Source organism: Odontesthes bonariensis, chromosome 4 (assembly GCF_027942865.1).
Source record: "Odontesthes bonariensis isolate fOdoBon6 chromosome 4, fOdoBon6.hap1, whole genome shotgun sequence".
NCBI lineage: Eukaryota > Metazoa > Chordata > Actinopteri > Atheriniformes > Atherinopsidae > Odontesthes > Odontesthes bonariensis.
Window position 1 is genome coordinate 8,182,307 of NC_134509.1, and position 21,434 is coordinate 8,203,740.

Genomic DNA, 21,434 nt, shown 5'->3' on the forward strand with positions numbered 1-21,434 from the left:
TCCTGATTCTGTTCTTGCTGATAGTCTCTTTCTGTTCAAATGGAGATTTTCCTCACCACCCCATGTTCAGAAAGTGGGACAAAGAGAAAATTTGATCAGATCCGTTGGTTTTCTTTGCGGGTCAAGTTTTTATGGACCGGAATTTTACATCACATTTGATTGAATTGTATTATAAACAGATTGAATTAGATGGTATACAATTTGAATCTTATTGAAATTATGTTCCTTCTCTTTAAAGTGCATTAAGACGATTATAGTTGAGAATTAGCACTATAAACTGATTTGAATCTAATGAGCCCTCACCATTTGCGGGTGAGAGCAGCATAGTCTAAAGGTAAGCAACCAGCAATCTCTTGCACAAATGTTCAGTGTCACAAAGATCTGTGGATTAGCGCTTCCTGCTATGCCCTCCTTGCTCCTTATAAGCATTTGCAATCAAGTCAACTCTAGTCATCACGCAGCAACACACGGATATGTAAGGCATCAACGTGCTGACGCATCAAAACTTAAGCTGTATCTGAGTGGGGAACAGCATAAGGAAAATGTAGGAATTGTACAACTTTTGAGCCTCAATTGTGAAATCTATGTATTTCGTGTTCTGCCATGAGATTTCTATTAATACTTCTATGGAGAGCTCAGTGAACATGTCGAATATGTTCTTGTGCAACCCAGAGGTCCAAAAGGATCAGCAGGACACGCTCGGAGGTCCCGGGTTCGTGTTCCATTGTGTTAGACCTGCTTTGACGGCACAATGGTGCCCAACCTAATAGTAAGCAAGTGGTGTAAGTGTTATGGCTGACCTATATATATACATATTAGGCTTTATATGGGATCATAACTTTTGACAATCCTATCGATGATTTTTTTGCCGACTTCTTATCATGATACAAAGCCACCAAACCCCCACCCCCCTCCCATCCCCTTCTCCCTTCTGCCCTCCCACTCTATCTATCATACAGCTTTAGTGGTAAGCTTAGGTAAGCTGATTACTCATCCAGTTTGGTTCCTACATTCAGTATTTTGGGAATGATTCCAGCTCCTTCCTCATCAGTCAATATATACCAAACACCCACACACTAATGCTTGTGCTATACCTTTGGCGGGGGCTTCCGCTGAGCTTGCTGCAAGCTGAGTATGTGAAGGAACAAGGGGCTCTGCAGGACAGTCTTTAGCAGGGTTAGTTTCTCCTGAGTGGGGGCCTCCCCCCTCTCCTTCAATTTGGCTTGCAGCCTCTCCACAGCATCCAAGGCACACTGAGTATCTGCAGAGGAATTCATTGTCATTTGTGTGATTCAGAAACAGGCTTTTCTGCAGTTTGGCTTAGCATTCACATGCTGCGGCAGCTGCCGGCTGACCCTGACACAAAACTCCAACCTTGATGTTAAGCTATTAAATGTCACAACTTGTCAGTGGTAAAGTAAAGGAGCAGATAATGAAAAGAACTGTGTTTTGAGGTTATCAAGCAAACTGCTTCCACGTGAGTTCTTTAACATGTTGCCAAAGCAAAACGAACGAAGAAACACTTAGTTGTCTGTTGCACAACAGAGCAAAATCTGCATGCTGCATCTGTTCGTGTTATCCTCGTTCATTTAGCAGAATAGCAGCTAATGAGCGAGAGCCACAGCTTCTGTAATTGTATGTGGCAGACGGCTAAAGCCCTGTAAACTCTTCAACCCAAAGTTTTGAAAGGAGACTGAGTGCAGCGCCACCTGCACATGTAACTACTCTCTCCTGTCTTACTGAAGCAAGCATGTCTGACACTTTAATTGTAAGCCTCAGATGATGTCGGAGGCGGGGAGTCTTCCAAAGGCTACTGTGACATTTTTAAATGAAATTAAAGTGGCCTCTGCATTTGAGTGTGACTGAATGGACTTACCCATGATCTCCATTGCTGCCTGACAGAATGTTTGAGCCACTTGTGTTCTTTGTGATGTCTCAGTTAAGTGTCATACTTGTCTGTTTGGCTCCTGTGACGTGAATAAAAACAAAAGGTGCATGAATTGAAATGATACAGATTGTAAAAGGCCAACTGACGTTTTTGTGATAATGTCTTTGCAAAAGATTCTCCCTGGCAATACGTAGTGTGCCCCCTACCCTTGAATAATAATTACTGTACAAGGAATTATCTTACATCTGTTCGGCATGTATCATTTTACTCCTCCATCTTCTCCTCCAAGGCTTGTGCCATGCTTGCAAGCAAGCGCCTTGCTTGTCACCTAATGCTCTTTAGTGGGATTTACGTCTTCTCCAAAAGGCTTTATCAGCCAGGGATGGTAATTAACTGCGACACATGGCCTCCCCGACCATTCTGACTTGAGGGGGAAGCCTGTATAGCTTCAAAGCATGATACAAGTGACATGATTTGATTTGCAAAACGATGGCCTGGAAATGACAACGTCTCATCTGCAATCTAATTAGGATCAATTGATGGTCACCAGGGATATATGCCCTTCACGGCAGCCTAATGAAATCTATAAGTTCATTTCAAAGCGATGCTGACGGCTTCCTAATTTAAAAAAAGACAGATTATTTGTATATCTTAAGGGAAATCTTATGCAGAGCCATCACAGCAATCTTGTGTGCAATCTAAGAGGCATTCGGTTATTTTCCTCCCTCCCTCCCACAAACATGACCCGTTCATTTCAACTATATCACTATGACGACCGGACAGACAGCATTAGGTGCAGAGAGCTTCGTCTCACCTCCATTGCAGCACCGGCAGACGATCAACAGGTCCCTAAGCTCACACAGAACAGCCACCACCACCTCCAGTCCGCGGGGGAAAAAGTTACCTTTGCCGAATAGCAAGAATGACACTCACTGCTGATGGGACAAGTCATAACAGCTGACTGTGAGGCGCTGAAAGACATCGAGAAGGGACATGAGCACTTTATTCGCCGGCGCACGGTGCACTGCGCATGCCCCCCTCTGAGCGTCAAGAACAAAGAGCTCATCCCTTTGGACTGATGGAAAAAGAAGTGTTCCTCAGTAATCAGTGGAAATAAACACGCCCTGAAAATGATGCGCGTGAATTTAATCAGGACGCCCAGGTAAAGTTGTGAAGAAGCCTATGATTCCCTAAAATACCACAGCCTTCATCAAAAAAATATAATTTCAAGAATAATTTATTTTCTAACAAATGTGGGATTGCCTCGTAAAAAAGAGATATCAGGATACCGCACGAGTTATTAAAGCCGGGTTATCTATTTATTATGGGGCTGTAATGGATGTAGGCTGTTTATTTACTTAGGTTATGCATGTGCCCTTACAAGAAAGAGCCTACATATTCAATCACCTGGAAAATGAATGAATTAATAAATTTCCATGTTTAGACTTAATCTTCATAGTCTTTTATTCATCCAACATTTCTGCCTCATTGCTTTCATGCATTTGTAGTTTCCCCTCTCAGGTCAGAGCGCTATCAGGCAATGTGATTCAGTATGACCTGTTACACTCAGTCCATTTTTTCTTTCTTTCTGTTGGCCAATAGAAATCCGTTCATTTAATGACTTGTCATTCCAGGGAGCAATTGGAATAAATGACTGTGATTTAACTCAAGTAGCAGACACTACTCTGGGCTAATTTAGGCATTTATGGCTCAGCTACTCCACTGACAAGTGCTATGTGGGTCATACATGGCCCAAAGGTCAAGAGTTGGACCTAACTTTGATAATGGCATTGTTTGGGCCAAATGTGGCTCAAATGTCAACTGATATGGACATATGAGTAGTTTTTTCATACCTTTTCAAATGCATTTTTTTTAATAAGCAGTAAGGTCGTCAAGGGGGAACTGATTTGAAACATGCACAGTAGATAGAGACTAATAAATAACCTTTTTTGGGGGTTGTCTTTGTTTAGTTTCTTTTACTTTTGAATTAAATGTATAATAAAAAATAAATTTAAAAAAAGTTACAAGACAAAAGTTTACTATACACTACTAAAACACATTTAAAGCAACCCTGATTGGTTGAGAGTAACGTTAGCCGACCTTGACGCCATTTTGTTGGTGGTCACTTGTAATCCTGTAAAAAAAAAAAAAAAAAAACTAACACTTTAAGATGTTTCTTTGTCAGCTCCTGTTTGGTTACAGGCAGAAGCACCATTACTGTCAGAAGTCAAAGGTATTTGGGTGGGGATCAGAAAACGACCACGAGGGCTGAAATAAAATATACCATGTCATCCTCCTCGACGCCATTTTTACACTTGCACTTGCAACAGCTCCTACGACCGTTTCCATCGACTGTTCCTCGAACCAAATTATAGGTGATATCTAGATGAACATTAACTCGTGGGCTCTTTTTTAGGGTGCACAGTCTTCACAAACTCTGATGGCTAACCGTAGCCTAAAACCCCAAAAGAAAGCAGACTTGGTATCTGGTAGACATCCCTGGTTTATATAGTCACACTTGTTAGTCGACGCCAAATGTGGGCAATCGAAAACTTCACATGGGGCCCATATTTTGAAAATAAAATATTCTTGCTCTGTCTTGAGTTAGATGAAAATGAGCAACTGGAGTTGTTTCAAAGCAAGCCAAATCTTCAGCCAGTGTCACTCAGATCATGCAGCAAATCCCGAGTAAAAACTAAACTGAGCGTCCTAGAATGATGCCCTGTGATGTGGCTCTTAAACTTAAACTCGCCAACGGGTTTCGTAGCCCGTGTGTTTTCACACGGCAGGTGGAGCCCTCGGTCCAGATATTTAGGTGTGAAGTCCAGTTCCGTGTTTTCCACCAGATACCCCACTCCGTCTCTCCCTCTTTCACTTCCCGCATCCCCAAGGCAGGAATCATCACCCGCTCTCCAGCCCTCTACCCACCCTCTGCTCCCCGCCCGCTCGCGACGTAACGCTCCTCTCGCCGGGCTGCGCTCTGATCAACCGAGCGTTCACCGCGCCTCTAAATTGGTTTGTCATTTCTGACCCCTCTCTCTGTGTTGACCACGCTGATCTGCTTCGCTGCGCTCTGCGCCTGCAGACCCCAGCAGAAGTCAGTAAGAACATAAAGGCAGCCGTGATACACAGAGAGGCAGGCAGGAGGGAGTGGAGGACGGGGATACAGACAGACGGATAGAGAGGGAGAGAGATACGCCTCTGTCCTCCCCCAGCACTCCGCTGGGCTCACAGTGCGTTTGGACGGACGCGGAAACCTTCCTCCTCCTGCGCGAGCGCTGATCGGGATACTGATCACGCAGCTATTGGCTTATTAAACCCCTCAGCTTTATAAATATTCCTTCTCTCAGGAAGGATCGTGCTCGTCGTTTTGCGGCGGCAAAAATTAACTAAAGAGTCGGGAGTCGAGGCTCCTACCCGGCAAGTGAAAGATAACGACTGGGAAGATATTTTTGTGTTGCGGGGACTGTGTGAAAGAGCGCAAAAAAGGTTATTTCTGACTCCTCTCTGCGCTGGATGTGAACATACGCGCCGACAGCTCAGGCTGGAAGCACGGTAAGAAATCCGCTGTTTATTCCTTCACAAACAATGTAGATTATTATTTGAATTTTTTTTTAGGCATCACTGGTGAGCGTCGGTAAATCTCTCGGCTGTATATCAACCCGTGTCTCTCACTGAGGTGCTCTGCGGGCTACATGGCAGCGCTGACTTTGGTTCTCACGGATGCCTATGGGAATGTGGCCTGCGATTATCGCACTTAAGGGGCCGCCGAAACTGGCCTCAGCGGACGAGGATGGAAAATGGAAAACAGGCTCATAGAGATGATGGTCCAGCGGCTTGTGGCTGCATGGGCGTCATTTGGGTGTGAGGTGTCGCTGTAAGGCGAAGCATTAAGCAATGATACCTATTACCTCCACAGAACACAATCAATTCAATCTCATTATCCCATGACAGCCTCTCGGCCTAGGTGCACACGTTATTATTATTATAATAATTATTATTATTATCATTGTTAATCATACCGTGGCCGCGTGTATCTGCCTCACTGCAGGGCTCAGTGACAAATCACACGCTTTGGCGTGATGGATGACAGACTAAGAGTTCGCCTGGCTCCCCGGGTTTTTTTCGCTCCCAATTTTTATGCGGCTGTCATCCGAGTATGTGGGAATGCAGTCAGCTCATTTTGGGGCCGCTCTCGTTTTGTCAGCCGCAGTCTAAAAATCCGGAGTAAATCCAGCGGTCTCCGTAAGAAAAGCAGCGTCCAGCAGAACCGCGCACCCCAGGACACGTCAATCATGCGGATCCATGAGTGAAAGCCGTGGCTTTTATATACAGAAGAGGCATCCGAGGTGCTGGGTGACCTTGGTGTGAAACTGAAAACTATACTGAAGGTGGCACAGTCCAGCTGAAAACAGTGGCTTGGGCTTTTTGTGAGCGTAGAGATGCAAATAACCACAGTCAAATCCGCACTAATGATTGACCAAATCTAAACATTGTTCTCCCTTGCAAATAATTGCAGAATTCTGGCAATTGGAGCCCCCCTCTAATTGTCACTCTGCTGTCTGTATCTGCCCGGGTGGCTTTAGGCTGGCCTGTTTGAATCACTGTACCCTCAACATCCAAATGGCCCTCAACATTCTGTGCAAACTCTTTGTGTAGATCTCAGTATTCAGTGCATGTACGTTGGACTGGTTGACAATATGTTGGCTCAGTGCAGCAGCAAATAAAGGTGTCTCTAAGGAATCCACTGAGCAGGTGGGGAATGGTCAGTTTGGGCAGTCGATGCTATTGTCTACACTGGAGGAATTATAGGTTTGCTTTGCTGCCATTTTGGCCACAGCTGTTATCAAAACAAAAATGATGATAAAAACAAAAAACAGAGCTTTGTCTCAAAGAGGGATTTTACATCTATGGATGAGATGAGACATGTTCGTATCAAGTAAACCTTGGAAATTGAGATGATTGTTTTGTTTTGAAAATATGAAAAGAACAAAATCCCAAATACTGTATTTGTCTGTCACGTATATCTGATTTTTAAATCGTTTTTAAGCAGTGGAGAAATCAAGCCTCAATGATTTTTTTTGTCCAAATTTGCACCAGCTACAGGCAATCTTTTTTTTTTTAATCAATATCCCGACAGGCTCAGGTCGCCGCTCAAGAGTGAGCCACATGATGTTGGTCAGACATCTCACTGTGAATGCAGTGTTGTCAGAGAAAACGTAAATGGTTACGTACAGTAACGGCACTCTGATGTTTCGATGCCCCTGATGCTGTATAATGTTGCAACAGCAGCAATCAAGCTTTCGGCTTTCTGGAGGACTATCTGTCCTCCTTTAATGAGGTCACTGATTCCTTTCTGTTTCGATGCACTAGAAGAGCAAATATCCTTGCTGAGAAAAAAGAGAAGAAAAATAACCCCATATGAATTCAGATGGCTGTGCTAATTCGCATTGTTTTGCTTGAGTGAAAACCTAGCTGTCTTTGTTTGAAGCTGGTAATATAAAACGGGATTTGGTTTCAATTTGGAAGATTCCAATCGCAACATCAAACCATCTCAAACGGAAGGAGCTTTTTATTCAAACAAAGGACCATGCGTTTGGCATCTTGTGCAAACATCAAAACCTCAAGATAATGAAGATAAACCTTGGCAGACAACATGATACATTAGAGACATACAACATCAGAGAGTCACATGCGAGGATATTAAGACAAGCAGGCACATAATCAGTTTTGTAACAACTGCAGCTGCTTGTGACTGAGGTCGATTTGCATTGTCAAGGGTTATTAAAGAGTCGAACTTCAGCACTTGTGCAATCAGTTCTGTTTTCTGGGCACACAGAATCCAGGAATTGAATTCCCAAGAACTGTCTTAACAAATGTTTCTTGAAGAATTTGTAGCCTTCTGTCGAAATTGCTTGCATTTTTTCAGTGGAGAGCATTCTCTGGTGTGACAAATGCATACCACTGCATCGGCACAGAGAGACCAGTCAGCTGAGCGGCACACAAAAAAGTCTTCTCACTTGAGCTCTTTGTTGGTCCTGGTTCAGGATTGTCCACTTGAACGCTTACCACCACAGCTCTTTCAAAGACAATGTTGATAAGAATTCTTTAGATGAAGATATTGTTTTGAAGAGGTGGTTAATGTGTCTCTGACTAAACTATTTAAAATCAATTATGGTCAGTTGGCGGCGTGGCTTGTGTGCAATGCAATTTCAAGTACTGCATTATTGTTTGTGAGTTGTTAAAGGCCAAAACCATGAAGATGCTCTGAGATGCACTTGTGACTGGAATGTGATGGAAGGCCCTACATTGGTATATCCACATCCAGAGTGTAGGAGGACAAGGATGTTACCAGGATCTCACTGAACAATGAAAATAAATCCTCCTGGCGGCTCCATTGGTGGCAAGGCCTGATGCCTTGCGACATTTGAGGAAGATGAGGCATTATTGAGATGAGCCTTTTTACCTCAGGCCTCTTGTCGTAGGTTGCTCTAAACTAGACGTCACCAGCATTGAGGTTCTAAAGCTAGCTGAGTTACTGGATGGGGAGCGTCCATGGGTTTATTATCTCTGCTGTTTCACCCTCACTGTGACTGGGACCTCAGCCCTCATCCTCTGGGTGTTTACAGGTGCACTGCGAGGCATCCTGGATAGATCAGTGTGGCTCAGCCCCGACAGCCCACAAATATGAGCAATGGTGGCCTCCACGAGACTGGACCAGTTGCTCTTGTCCAGTAAGAAATTTCATGGCCGTCTGGCTGGCTGTTTGCTGTGGAGTCTTTTCAGCCCTTTCCGTCAGGGCCTTTCGTGGCTCTCTCCTCCCAGTGAGAGGGCCACATTCACTCTGTGTGCTCGTCTAATTGCCCTCCCATTGAGAGTAGGGGTGCAACGGATCAAAAATCTCACGGTTCGGATCGTTCCTCGGATCAGAGTCACGGATCGGATCATTTTTCGGATCAGCAAAAAAAAAAAAAAAAAAAAAAAAAGACAAATAAACATGTTTTGTCTTTTTGTTTATTAACACTTTTAAATTATTAAATTGAAATATATAAAATCAACTTAAAGTGCACAATTAACATCTTCTTTTCAACATAATCAAAGAAAAACAACTTAAAGTGCAACATAAAAACACACCGATAGCGTTTGTGATCGCTTTAGCCCGGTCAGATTGTGAAGGAAGGGGCTGCCTAAATGCCGCGGTTGTTCACCCGCTTTCGGTTTCACTCCTGTCAGTGAAACACCGGGGTGATGTCGCTGCAAAGTCTGCACCGAAGTCTAGCCTACTTTTATTTTCCATGCCCACTGTTCTACATGTTTTACGCTGAGGACAATAAATCACAAACGAGCCATAGGACTGTTTGCTTATTGAAGAGGGAACTGTTGTAGACTTTTACCCAGAGCGTGGAAAGTAGCTCTGTCCCTGGAAACTAGCAGGAATGGTAACGGCTGTGTGAGGACTGAACATGCGCACAATTTTTTTTTTTCATAAAGCAATCCGCGGATCATGTGTGTGCCGAACCGAAATAATTGATCCGAACGGATCACGGATCAATGATGATCCGTTGCACCACTAGAGATTGCTACCCAGAGTGGTTGCATCGCTGCAGCCATCTCCCTCCTTGGTTAAACACGATGCGAAGAAATGCCTAAAGCTCTGCTGAATGTCTTAATCTTTCAACTGGGTTCTGTTCACTGCTCTGCCTGACGCTGCTCTAATATCTTCATTCCTGGGGAAGAGAGCAGTAATGACAGTCTTTCAGTTTAGGGCAGAGGAGCTTGTACCTCAATTGTAAAACGTTTTTTCCTTGTGCCTTTAAAAAAAACAAAAAACTAAACAAAACCACATCAGTCATGCTAGAATTAATCTTTTTTTTTTCAAATAATAAAAGATTTTTCAGAATTTTTTCCATTGTTATGCATCTTAGAAGGTACTTGTTTGGAGTTTCACCCTGTTCACCAGTATGAGGGAAACACAACTCCATGTCCTCCCTACTAGCATATCTCCTCCACAGTCAGCGTCAGCCAATGACATTGCCCAGAGTTGAATGACTGGGACCATGCCTTTGAAGGGATTAGAGCACTTGGGGGGCTGTCCACATGCTCACTTTCCGATGGCACAGTTTTAGGGGTGGTGTGGTCACATCTATGAACATATCAGTTGCAATGTGAGGTCGGTGCTTCTTGCTCAAGGTAATCTTATTTGTGGATGAACTGGGGATGGAACCACCAACCTTCTGGGTGGAAGATAACCATTCCACCAGCTGCTCTATGTCATATGTGTTACTGTTTGGGGCAGCGGCGCTACATTTTCTACAAGTACTGTGTAGCTTACAAAATTTCAGCTTCCTATGTGGATTTTAGTACTATGCCAGTTTGTTGAGCATTGGTCATAAGTTATAGAGGGTGGCTGGTTGATTAGAAGCCTTTATTTAGGGGTCACTGTATAGCTCAACTGGTTAAGCTGGTGCCCCTGTAGTTACTCAACATAACTGGCCCAGGTTCAAGTCCCTCCCTGGGGTGCTTTGTTGCATGTCTTCCCCCACTCTCTCTGCTGTGAAATAAAGGCTGTAAAAATAAATAAAAAAACAAACCTCTATAGACTACATTTTGATCCATTGGAGTGTGCTGACACAAATGGATTTTCACTAAAACCGTCCTGTTGCTGGGTCTGACATCAACTTAATGGATAGGTGAGATACATGCTTTTTCTCTTCATGAATCTTGTTTGCAGTTTTAATCAGACTATGGGGAGATGACGTTACACCCGAAACCCGATTCTGAGGTTTATGAATTTTATGTTGCTAAAGCTACTGACTTTTTACCTTCTGCCTTTTGCTGATGAGGGCTCAAGGTGGGCTTAAGGTGGCTGAATTCATGCAGAATTCTCTCTTTCCTTGAGCCTCCATGAGCCTCTTTCCCGATTCTCCATCTGCTTGGACAAGACAAGGGGGCTGAGAAAAGCAACCAGCTTTCTATGAATGGGGATCCTTCCCAAAAAGAAACTCTATGTCCTGCCAATATCCATCACACTAGGTGGTGGATTGTATTATGGTGGTGCATCATCGCCAGGGACTGCGGCCTTCAGTGTGCTGTGAGCGCATTCTACCAGGGGTATGGCTACCTCATGGGCCTTGTTTTGGGGCTGTTTGTGTGCGGGGACTATGTGGAGCTGAAACTTCTCTCACCACTAGGTGAGGATTCTTAGCTGTGCAGAAGACTGGGATGGGCACGAGGTGTTGACCTTCCCGGCTCGATGTGTTATGGGCTTCGAAGCATGTGATTTGAGAGCAAGTTATATCCCCCATAGACAGACACTGAGCTAGGTGTAAAAGAGCATGTTTGGTTTTCGGAACCCTGGTTCTCATTGCACTGGTGAGCACAAGCATGCTTGAGAATACCTGGTGCAAGTCCAGGGGGAGTTGGATGATGATGAGAAAACTCATGGTTTGTCTCTTTACAAATGTGTCAGTAGCGCTCTGGTGGTTGGTCACGTCAGAGGACGCCTCCCAAAGTAAAAAATAATTCACTCAGCTTTCAGAAAACCAGGCTTACTCTGGTAACTGAATGCTCCTCGGATCCAGTTCTCTACTTAGTCAATTTATGCGTGGCAAGGCAAAGGTCAGTGCCAGGGAGCTTTGTAGATAAACTGAAGGTGGTGTTTGTTATGCCCATAGAGACAACCGGCCTTCCTGCATGAATAATTGTCACCTTTGTGGCTAAAGCTTTACAAAAAAAAATCATGAAATTATAATGTGTTTTAATGAAAATAGAGCTGTAGAAATTTCAGTGCTATTTCATAATGCAATGATGATTCACAATCCTAGTTTCAGCCTCTCTGAGTGCCAAGCTTAACCTAATTCAAAAGCCCTCTCCTGAACTAGATGACATCTCTCTCCCGCATTAAAATAATGAGCCCAGATTCTTGCCTGTCTTCCTCGTCCACCTAAAGTGCTCGGTCATGTGTTAACACATCCTTCCTCCTACCCTCTCCTCCGCTCAGAGAATAAGCCAGGCCTGCTGCATTTTGCACCATTGACTGAAGCTATGCGCTTCGTCCTCCTGTCTTTATGTGTGAAGCTCATGTGAGATATCATTCAACTCTATTAGTGGTTCACCATGCGGCAGGAGTATGCAGCTAGTTAATTATGCCAGGGAAAAGAGGAAACTAGCAGTCGACGACTAGCCGTCACATCTCAGGGCATTCACTGACTCATTGCTATTATGACTTTGACCAGAACTGTCTCAGAAGATAGATGTCTTGTTCTGCGAACATATAGATTTATTGGAAGGTTTTCTGCTAGAGCCACATCGCTATTTTGGCCATCTTTATTTTCTGTATGGTTTGAATGCTCATTGTTCACCTCCCTGCTAGCGTCAGGTGTGATGTAGTATTCATGGAGCGCCGAACGCACTTTTTAATTCCATTTTTCTACTTTCTTTAGAAGCTTATAAAAACGTTTTAATGGTTGTGTCTCAGTTTTCCAGAAATCCCTCAGGTTTTAGAAGGCATTTGCAAACAAAACCTTTGGTCTGAATGGGTTAAACAATTTCAGCTGAAGTTTGATACAAAATCATCTGATCACACACATGGTTGACTCTAACCCACGGGCTTTTAATTGTATCTAATAACTGGAGCTGAAATCTATAGTTGATCCACTTATTGGAGTATTGACCAGAGGGAATTAGTACTGCTTTAATACATTATAGGAGCAATTTTTTCAACAAACCATGCAAAGTATTAATTTGTTCCAGCACCTTAATTAGGGTGTCCGCTGCTTTCTATGGGATAATTGACAGTAAATTGATAGATTATTTTTATTAAGTTGGACAAAAGGAAAAAAAAGGCCCTTTAAGTTTACCGAGAGATCTCAACAGCATCTTAAAACTTTAACAGCATCTCCCCATTTTATGACACTTTTAGTCCCAGTTGGACATTAGATGAGTCACAGTTGCCGCAACATCAGGAAGGGCAGTGATCTGTGCTCAGGCTGAAATTCTTAGCTTGATTTATTTATTTATTTATTTTTTTTACTAAGCAAGGCAACTCGACGAGTCACCAGATGGACATGAGCAGAAAAATGGGTCAATGTGATAAACTAAACAAATATCATAAACTTGATATTTTGGAGTCATTTTCATAATAAGAATAAAATAACAAAGTAGTCACATGGAAAATGGAAGCATGCCCCTAAATTTATCGCATCTTAAATCCGTAAAAAGACTGAGGGATTCAGCATTAAACTACCGACTATTAAAATCACTTGACTGAAGTGAGCGACTGATTGAAGTTACTGTTTTAAGTAAAACAATCTCCTCTGAATGACCTCTGACATGGAAAAAAAAGTCTCTGCCTTGTCAATGAAATTTCAAACTATTGATTGGCCTCCGTAGCAAATTCAGCCTGAGAGCAGAGTACTGAATGCAAAAGAAGTCTCCCTGAACCCCACATTTTGATCGCAGGATGAAGGAAAACATACTGATAAAAACTAAAGTATGCCAGTCGCCATGCAAACAACTACTGGGCTTTTTGGAATTATGACCTCCGGACGAACAAATCAGTAACAGTGGACGTGTTTTGCCTTTGTTGTATCCTTGGAGAAAAGCATTACACCGACTGTGAAGCATGGTGTGGGAATATTAAGCTTCAGGGTTACACCGTGACCACAGGAATCTGGATAGCTTCAAAAAGTGCTTGATAGTAATAAATGATAAGGAGGCCATTCGTCCAACAGTTGAAATGTAACTGGAAGTGGACTTCTGAGCACGACAGGGATTCTCAGCGCACTAATATCAATCAAAGCCTTTTAACTGGAGTTGGCAATGCAAGCTTCTGAATCAGATGGTTTTGCTTACTTCCTCCATGGAAAAATAAAGCACCTTTTCCAAAAGAGGTTGGGATGCTGTGTAAAATCCAATTAATATCAATAATTTAATTACTTGCAAATCATTGTAACCATATATATATAAATATAATTTTGAAAAAGGTACAAAGACAACATAGTATATGCTGAAACCTTGTCTTGAAAAATAGGGAGAATTTCACAAGTGGAAAAAAGTTTTGGAATTCCATTCTCTGTGCGTCATATTATCATTAATAGGTTTGAAGAATCAGAAGGAATCTCTGTATTTATGGGACAAGGCTGTGGACCAATATTAATGGGATGTGGTCTTGGGGCCCTCGGGCAGCACTGCATAAAGATCAGGCACGATTCTGTCGGAATCATTGCTGATAGTTCTGTGGAATGAGAAGATTTTGAAAAAGTAATAAGAAAAGTGTTTTTTTTTTTAAATCATCTTTTTTTTTTCACAACAGTACCGATTGAAGTAGATGTTTGTTCTAATAAAATCTCTTGCTCTCTCAGTTGTTGGCTATCCCTCTTTCACAAAGACACAAACATTTGTCCTTCCAGTCTAACATCTCCTGACCACTCTTCTCTGTGCCCTTCACCTCCCTGCGCACCACTCTGAGCTGTCACCACTCAACACACACACGCACGCACACACACACACAAGCATTTCCTTATACTTATGCTCCAAAAACACATTGCAGCACACATAAACTACAGAGTAACATGTATGCACTCGTGTGGTTACACACACGCGGAACCTTGTACATTCACACTTGAACTTACGGCGATTTGCTTGCAGCTGTATATTTACAATAGTGACACACAAATTGCTATTAGGGAGCTGAATGGAGAATCAGTGTACAAAGGCAAAAGCGATCGTAAGAAGCTCACTCAAAGGTCTGCCGATGATTTTGTTCTCTGCAGGAAAGCATTAACAATAGCACTCATCCCCTCCTCCCAGCTCAGTCCATTTAAACAGTGTGTTTCTGTGTGTTTTATGTGTTAAGTCAGTCACCACTGTATTGATGGGAAATTCCTTGCTTTGTTGTTTGTCGCCTGACTATGGCTTGCTTAGACCTTGCCTGTTCGGAGAATGGGCTACATGGAAATGAGTCATACACAATGTGATGCAACACAGCGGATCAGATTTGAATTATGGGGCAATGAACAATGAGGTCATCACAGGGCTGCGGGCATAAATCTCTCCTTGCCGCGGTGTATAAGACAGCATTTCTTATCAATTAAGGAGGCTTTTGCAAGGTTTGAAAATGCCAGATTGTTTAAGGACTGTTTCAGCGATGCAAATGAAAGACAATATTAGATTACTTTATTGGATAAGACAATAGAAGGGGAATTCTGGTTTTATGAATAGTTTGTACTCCAATTACTTTAGTGGTTACGTCTTGTGGCACCTAACTATGACTGTAGATCATGTTTTCATGCTGTTGAATAGGTGTAGGTGTGCTTTTCAAGCATTTGCCTGCCTCTCAAATCCACTGTACTGCAATCCAGTGATATTTACCATATCCTTTCCCTCCTCAGCAGATTGTCCGCAATCAGCGTCTACTGTAATACCATCATCCCCTGGCCCCTCTTAAATTTCCTGCTTACTGGGCTTTTACTTTAACTGCATTATGTACATCTTCCACTGACTGTTCATCTGGTTCCCTTCAGCATAAACCAGGCTGAAAGATCTGACTTGAAGCACTTTGATGGGACTGGTCATTTGATGGCAAATTTGAAAGAATGATATTTTCATTTTTGGTGCCCGTTCAGTGGCACATCTGTGATCCTGACTGATATCGAATGGCAGTCTCATTCCAAGTCTTCGGGAGTGAGAATATGTGCCGGGAAGTATCGATCCGTAGCTCAGCTGTTGGTTTAGTACGATGGGCCGAAGGAGGGTGAAGATGACTAGATGGTATACTTCATGTAACAAAGAAATATTCAGATATAGTTGTCATCGATGGAAAGATCATTTAAGTTTACATCTTTTGTGTGCTCTGCATGTTTTCTTCCTTATTTCGCTAGAAAAGCTTCGTCTGGAGTGTAAAAGTAGTATCTTTCTCTGCCTAAGCTTAAATCTCCTTTGACTGGTTGGTCTCTCTGAGAGAGCTTTGTTCAAAACTTCTGGGTTACTTTTAGCACATTCAAAACGTGTGACTCTAACATATGCTGCGTGATTCAGAGTTTTTGAAATTCCAACTTGTTTCAGATGAAAGCACCAAGCCCCCTTTGGCATGCATTGGTCCCCGCCAATTTGTCTCTGAAGTATCTTTCACATTGTGTAATAAAGTCATTTTACCACCTCTGTGTTGTGCAAGGGAGCCTGATAGTGTCACACAAAGACGGATGACTACCACTCTGGCCCTTGGGCCAGCTGCAATAACTTACATGAGCCTCATGTCTGTTTTCTAACATTGTGAGAAACTCCATGTATGTTCTCCCTCAGTGTGCTTGCACTCTATCTGAAGTGGCTCTCAGAGATGGTGTGATAAATGAGATGACATCCATCACAGATGAGAGTGATGGTATTGGTCTAGGGCCTTAATTGCAGGGTAGAGTCAGACACGCCTTTGATGAATGATATTTAGTCTTTAAAAAACAATCTTTGTGTAAAAACAACGACTGTAAGCTATTTCTGAGGTTAAAATGATAGATGCTGTATATATCTGTCTTTTTTTTTCCCATTTGGTGTGTGCCCGCGCACCCATGTATTGTAATATCTCACTGTCCAAGCTTGAGAATAGCTGATTACTGTTCAGCGGTTCACAATAACTTGACAAATCAGCCGTTGTTACGTGTCATCATGCACACCTTCTTTTCCCCATTTTCGCTCCGTCTGTGTCTCGTTTTTGAGGATTTATGTGGGGCACATAGACAAGAGTCTTTAATTTTACGCCTGGGTGGACCATGCGCACTATTGCTCCATATTCCTCATGCTTTGATTGGAAGATTGGAAGCCAAAAGGGAGAGCTGTGGTTTTTACATGATCTTATAAGTGTCCCCGCCCTTTAAAAAGATGGCTTTGGATTTGCCATAAATCTCCACCAACAGGCATCAACACAATTTCTGCTGACTTATGGCACAATCTTTAATTTACAGCATAATTACAAAGGGTTATCCATAATAAAAAAAAAATAAAAAAACATCATGAAAGCAGAGAGTCATCCTAATTACACACAGAGAACTGATGAATTATGTGGGTGACGGGAAACATTCTCATAGAAAACATGATTGTTTTCCTGTGGGAAAGTTGACAGCCTCCATTCGTGTGAAAAACTTGTCCTTCTCATCAGGAAGATGTCGAGCCTAAAGACAGAAAGGAAAAAAAAAGAAGAACAACAACCCGTCTGTCCATTGTTTACTCAGGCTACGCCCATCACTGCCCAAAAACCCATTTGCCCAGTGCCTATCTTAAGTCGCATTGAAAGCTGCAAATGTTCATTGTCACTGCCCTCCTGCCTTCATCAAATGATATTAAAGTGTACCCTGTCTTCAAAATGGTGGTCAACTGCTTGCTAATGTAAGATCCACTGTATCAGGGGAGACCAGAAGGCAGTTTGGATGAATGTAGTAAAAATGGAGCCTTCTGTTGATATCAATGCAGAAATTATTCATGGGCTGATGTTGTGAACAAAAGCTCAGCAGCATCAGAAAAGAGATTTAGTGAAACTACCTCTTCCACTCCCAATACTATTGCAAGGCAAAAATCAGCTGCATTAGATCATTCTGCAAAATCTTATTCACAACACTGAATTGCAACATTTTTTAAACTCTTTTTTTTTCTATAATTATGGTCCAGAGTAACTACATTATTGTTAATGTTAGTAATACATGTGAAGGTCAAAAAGAATATTTAGCAACACCTGTATGGTTCTGTCTCTGTTTGTTCTCAAAATGTAACCAACAGCATTTCTTTTTTTGTCATTCTCCAGACATGAAACATTGAGATTAAAGGGGCTGCATAATACTCATAATAATAAACGGCCATAGAAGTTGTTTGTTCCTGCCCCTCAATAAGGCTCACAGTGGCGGTCCTGCTGGGTCCCGCCCTCCAGGCGGCAGAGGGGAAATGGACTCAAATGAGTGTTTCCACATCAGAGACGTCATTCTGGTGTCTTTTGTTTTAGAAGGGGGAGGGTGGATGCGGCAGTGAAGTGCCGCACTTTCAGCCACGGGCCTTAGTGTGATGTGACATCGAGGTTAACAACCTTTCTGTCAAAAGTATGCTTCCATCGTGGTCACCTTTTTTACACTTTATATACAGTTGTGCTCACGACCGGTAGAGGTTACCTTTTTCCTCATGCAAATTTATATCCTGTATCTGCCTGCATGAGCAAACACCACTTGGGCAGGTTACGCCGACGGTCACAATTTAATAAATCTGCATAAGCAATAAGGGGTAATACGAGTAAATTAAAGTCTGATTGTGGCTTTTACTTACTCTCTAATTCACAGTTCTGATGAGGAGCAGATTAAAATGTAATTTAAAAAAATATTTTTCAATTCCCTCTCTGTCCTGGTGATAAGGATAAGGAAACTTTATGTGATATCAGGAGACCCCAAGTTGCTGTTCAGTTTGGCTGAAATTACTGACTGACATTGGGGATGTTTTTTCCTTGTGGAAGTTTCAGAAAACAGTCATGGGTCGAAGGGATCACATTTCTCACTACATGCAATAACAGCAGTACAATCTGAGTTTTCCTAGCCCCTCTTTCCGACCCCAAAGAAGGAAACACGACTTCCTGTAATGGCTGTGAATGTGAGCGCCAGATATATGCTGCTCAAACTGAAAAAATTTCATTGTATTGACAAAGGATCCTGTGCTGATCTGTCTCTACTCGACAAAATATCTGATTTCATCCAGATGTTGTTTCACGGATATATTTCCTGGAAAGTTGTTGATTTGTGCCCTCCGACAGCTGAAACGAAATTTAGGATTTAATGAAGAATTCCTTTTCAGGGGGCTGAACAAAGAGGTAGTGCACTGCTGATGTGTGTAGGGCCCTTTTCAGTGGCTGCATCTTTGATCTCCTCTTGCCTCTCTCCCACTTGTTCGCGTAAACGAGTCCTAATGAAAATTCTCATTCCTTGCCACGTTCCACTGCTAACACAATCCTTGTCCTTCACTGCCTCTCCTCTGAATCAAAGCCCATTTCTGTTCCACCTTTCTTCCTCCGTGCCTTTGTCGCTGATCCCGATGTTGTTAACCAGTTCAGTGTGAACAAAGTATGCCGTTTTCTGAAGAAAACAAGGCTGTATTGGTGGGTAGCTTATCATTTGATTTATTTCTCACTAATTATCTGTTGCCTTTGGCGATGTTCCTGCATTGCAGAGCTCGCCTACATATATGACATTTAGCATTTATATTCATACACATGAGCATATACATGTACAGTACAGTAAAGCCATTTTTTCCTGCAGTCTCTGCCAAATAGAGAAACTGCTCGTGGCCTCCTGTGCAGGCTAATAGACCCAATTACTGCAAAACCCTACCCGAGAGCTCCACAGAGGTCCAGGCTCCGACGCTCTGTGCGGATGTGTGTGTGTGTGTGTGTTTGTATGTTCCACTTATTTTTTGTGTGCCTGTGAAAATCTTGCATGGCACACAGATAAAGACTCGAAGCAAATTCAAGGCCAAACTGATACAAGCCATTTCCTGGGCTTCATCAGCTTTCAAAAAAAAAAAACAGCAATGCACGCAACACGCACAAAAAACACACTGCAGTTGGCATGCCAACAGGTGCGCAGACATAAACTGTGTGCCGTGTCAACCACAGTGGAAATGCTTAGAATAGACATATTTTCACAAAAGAAATTCAAGATGCAGGAATGGTTACGGAAACGTACACATACTTCGTCTCTTCAGCTGTACTGTAGAAGAGCACAAGCCCGGTACCTTGAATACTGATACATTTTTGTACCTTCTAGTCTGGAACTTTGAACAGAGCCATGAACAGAACCATTCTGTAATCCCAAACACTGGCCTGTACCTTTTATGTTCTGGTGCAGATATGTATCCACTGGAAACAGCCATCGCACCCACAGATAATTTAGAACGCTGCGTCTTTAGCATCTTTTCATAGAAAGGAAAAGACTCTAAAATCGATCACCATAAAGAATTATCAAGATAACAGTTGAATAAGCAATCTGTTAGGATTGCTGCTTTACCGTATCTGCTTTTGCATTTTGTGGCCAAAAAACAGAGGAAAAAAAAAAGAGGAAAGAAAACAAGAAAAAGAAAAAAGGGAGAAAGAAATACTATAAGCATTGTGTGACCAAGTCCACATCAACACTGGTAGTTTTCGAAAACAGGTTTTTCCCCTAAAAATAAATATTCATATAAATATAAAAAAATATATATATATGTACAGTAAATGTATATATAGATATAGATATGTGTGTATGTGTATACAATTTTTTTGACAGGATTGATATATATATATATATATATATATATCTCATAACAGTTTACTGCACTTCAATTTATAGGCGAAGAAGTGAAGTCAAATGCAACAACATCACTGCTAGGTCACCATTGCCATGTAAACAGAGGGAATCGGAGCATTATTCTGACATTTCTCTGTGCGTTGACACTGATCTGTGAGATTAGACCTTATATGTCCTCATCGAGACCGTCTGATGGTGTGAAGAAGTGCTAGGAATGGAAAACAGAGGGGTTTTATTCAAGAGGGAGAACAATTTTGTACATATAAGTACACAGGGATGGAAGATGCAGAGAGATACAGAGGGAGATAGGGAAAGGAGAAATGACAGAAACAGAGAAAGATATGACACTCTAAATATGAATAACTGCCTTTCTGCATTCTACAAAGAGAGCTAACAATTTCCCTCGTTCCTGGCATTTGACAGTGAAATGTTACCCACATAAACCAGCTATCACGGCACAAGAGAGCTTTTTTTTGCTTTAAACTGCCAGCGAGCACTGAGATAGACTATTATAGACTTCGATACCCTGACACTTAAGAGGTCATTATGAGGCAGAGCAAACACGTGTGCATGGATACACGGGCATAGACCCATAAACACTAAACAAGCAATCAGAAGCCAAAGTGGCTTGTGAACTGTCTGGTTCTTGTGTTTGAGTGGGTTATGGCTGTTCACAATCTGGAGGGGGCCATTATTCACATGGCACCCCACACTCACTACATATTATAGCTATCTGTCTCTATTGTGAAAAATGACAGCGACTTCAGTTCAGTGAGCTTGAATAACCCCCAGTCTGTTCTTTCTCTTCCTCCTCTCTCATCTCCGCAGGTCTAGGACATCGAGCTGGCACTGAGATGTGATTCTCTGCGGTTTCATTTTACTTTGACAAAGGAAAGCACACAAAAGAAGGTGAGAATATGTGTGCAGAAGCTTATATACACACAAGCTTATTGTACAATGATCTTAAACATATTTAACCGGGGTTGTTGTTCAGAATGTATTCTTATTAACAGAAGGCATATTTAGGCCTTAGGGGTTAGCCACGCAAAAGCGCACACACACACACACCTGGTGTGCTGTTTTTGCCGACTCTACTGTTTGAATTATGCTTTTTTAGAGCCCAAATGCGACCCAGCATTCTCCCCAGAGATCTCGGGGCTCCATCTGTGCCAGGAAGTGCTCTAATTGGCCTGACAAATGTGTCCTCTGAAACTGCTAATCCAGTCTGATATGACCGCGCTTCA

At 42.4% G+C, this 21,434-nt stretch overlaps 2 protein-coding genes across 3 annotated transcripts in view; one reads left to right on the forward strand and one right to left on the reverse strand.

The window, feature by feature from the left end:
* LOC142378359 (multiple PDZ domain protein) overlaps positions 1 to 2,788 on the reverse strand; it is a 61,350-nt gene extending 58,562 nt beyond the window's left edge. For both annotated transcript variants that reach the window (XM_075462770.1, XM_075462769.1), the window contains exons 1-3: positions 2,703 to 2,788; positions 1,877 to 1,967; positions 1,095 to 1,261 (exon numbers count right to left, since the gene is read on the reverse strand). In XM_075462770.1, coding sequence (XP_075318885.1) covers positions 1,095 to 1,261; positions 1,877 to 1,889 — 180 coding nt within the window. In that variant the 5' untranslated portion in view covers positions 1,890 to 1,967; positions 2,703 to 2,788. The remainder of the gene's footprint in view (positions 1 to 1,094; positions 1,262 to 1,876; positions 1,968 to 2,702) is intronic.
* A 2,010-nt stretch (positions 2,789 to 4,798) lies between these two features.
* The window catches only part of adgrl3.1 (adhesion G protein-coupled receptor L3.1), a 131,635-nt gene continuing 114,999 nt past the window's right edge, over positions 4,799 to 21,434 (forward strand). The window contains exons 1-2 of the mRNA XM_075462777.1: positions 4,799 to 5,443; positions 21,019 to 21,099. The gene's annotated coding sequence lies outside the window, so the exon portion shown is untranslated. The remainder of the gene's footprint in view (positions 5,444 to 21,018; positions 21,100 to 21,434) is intronic.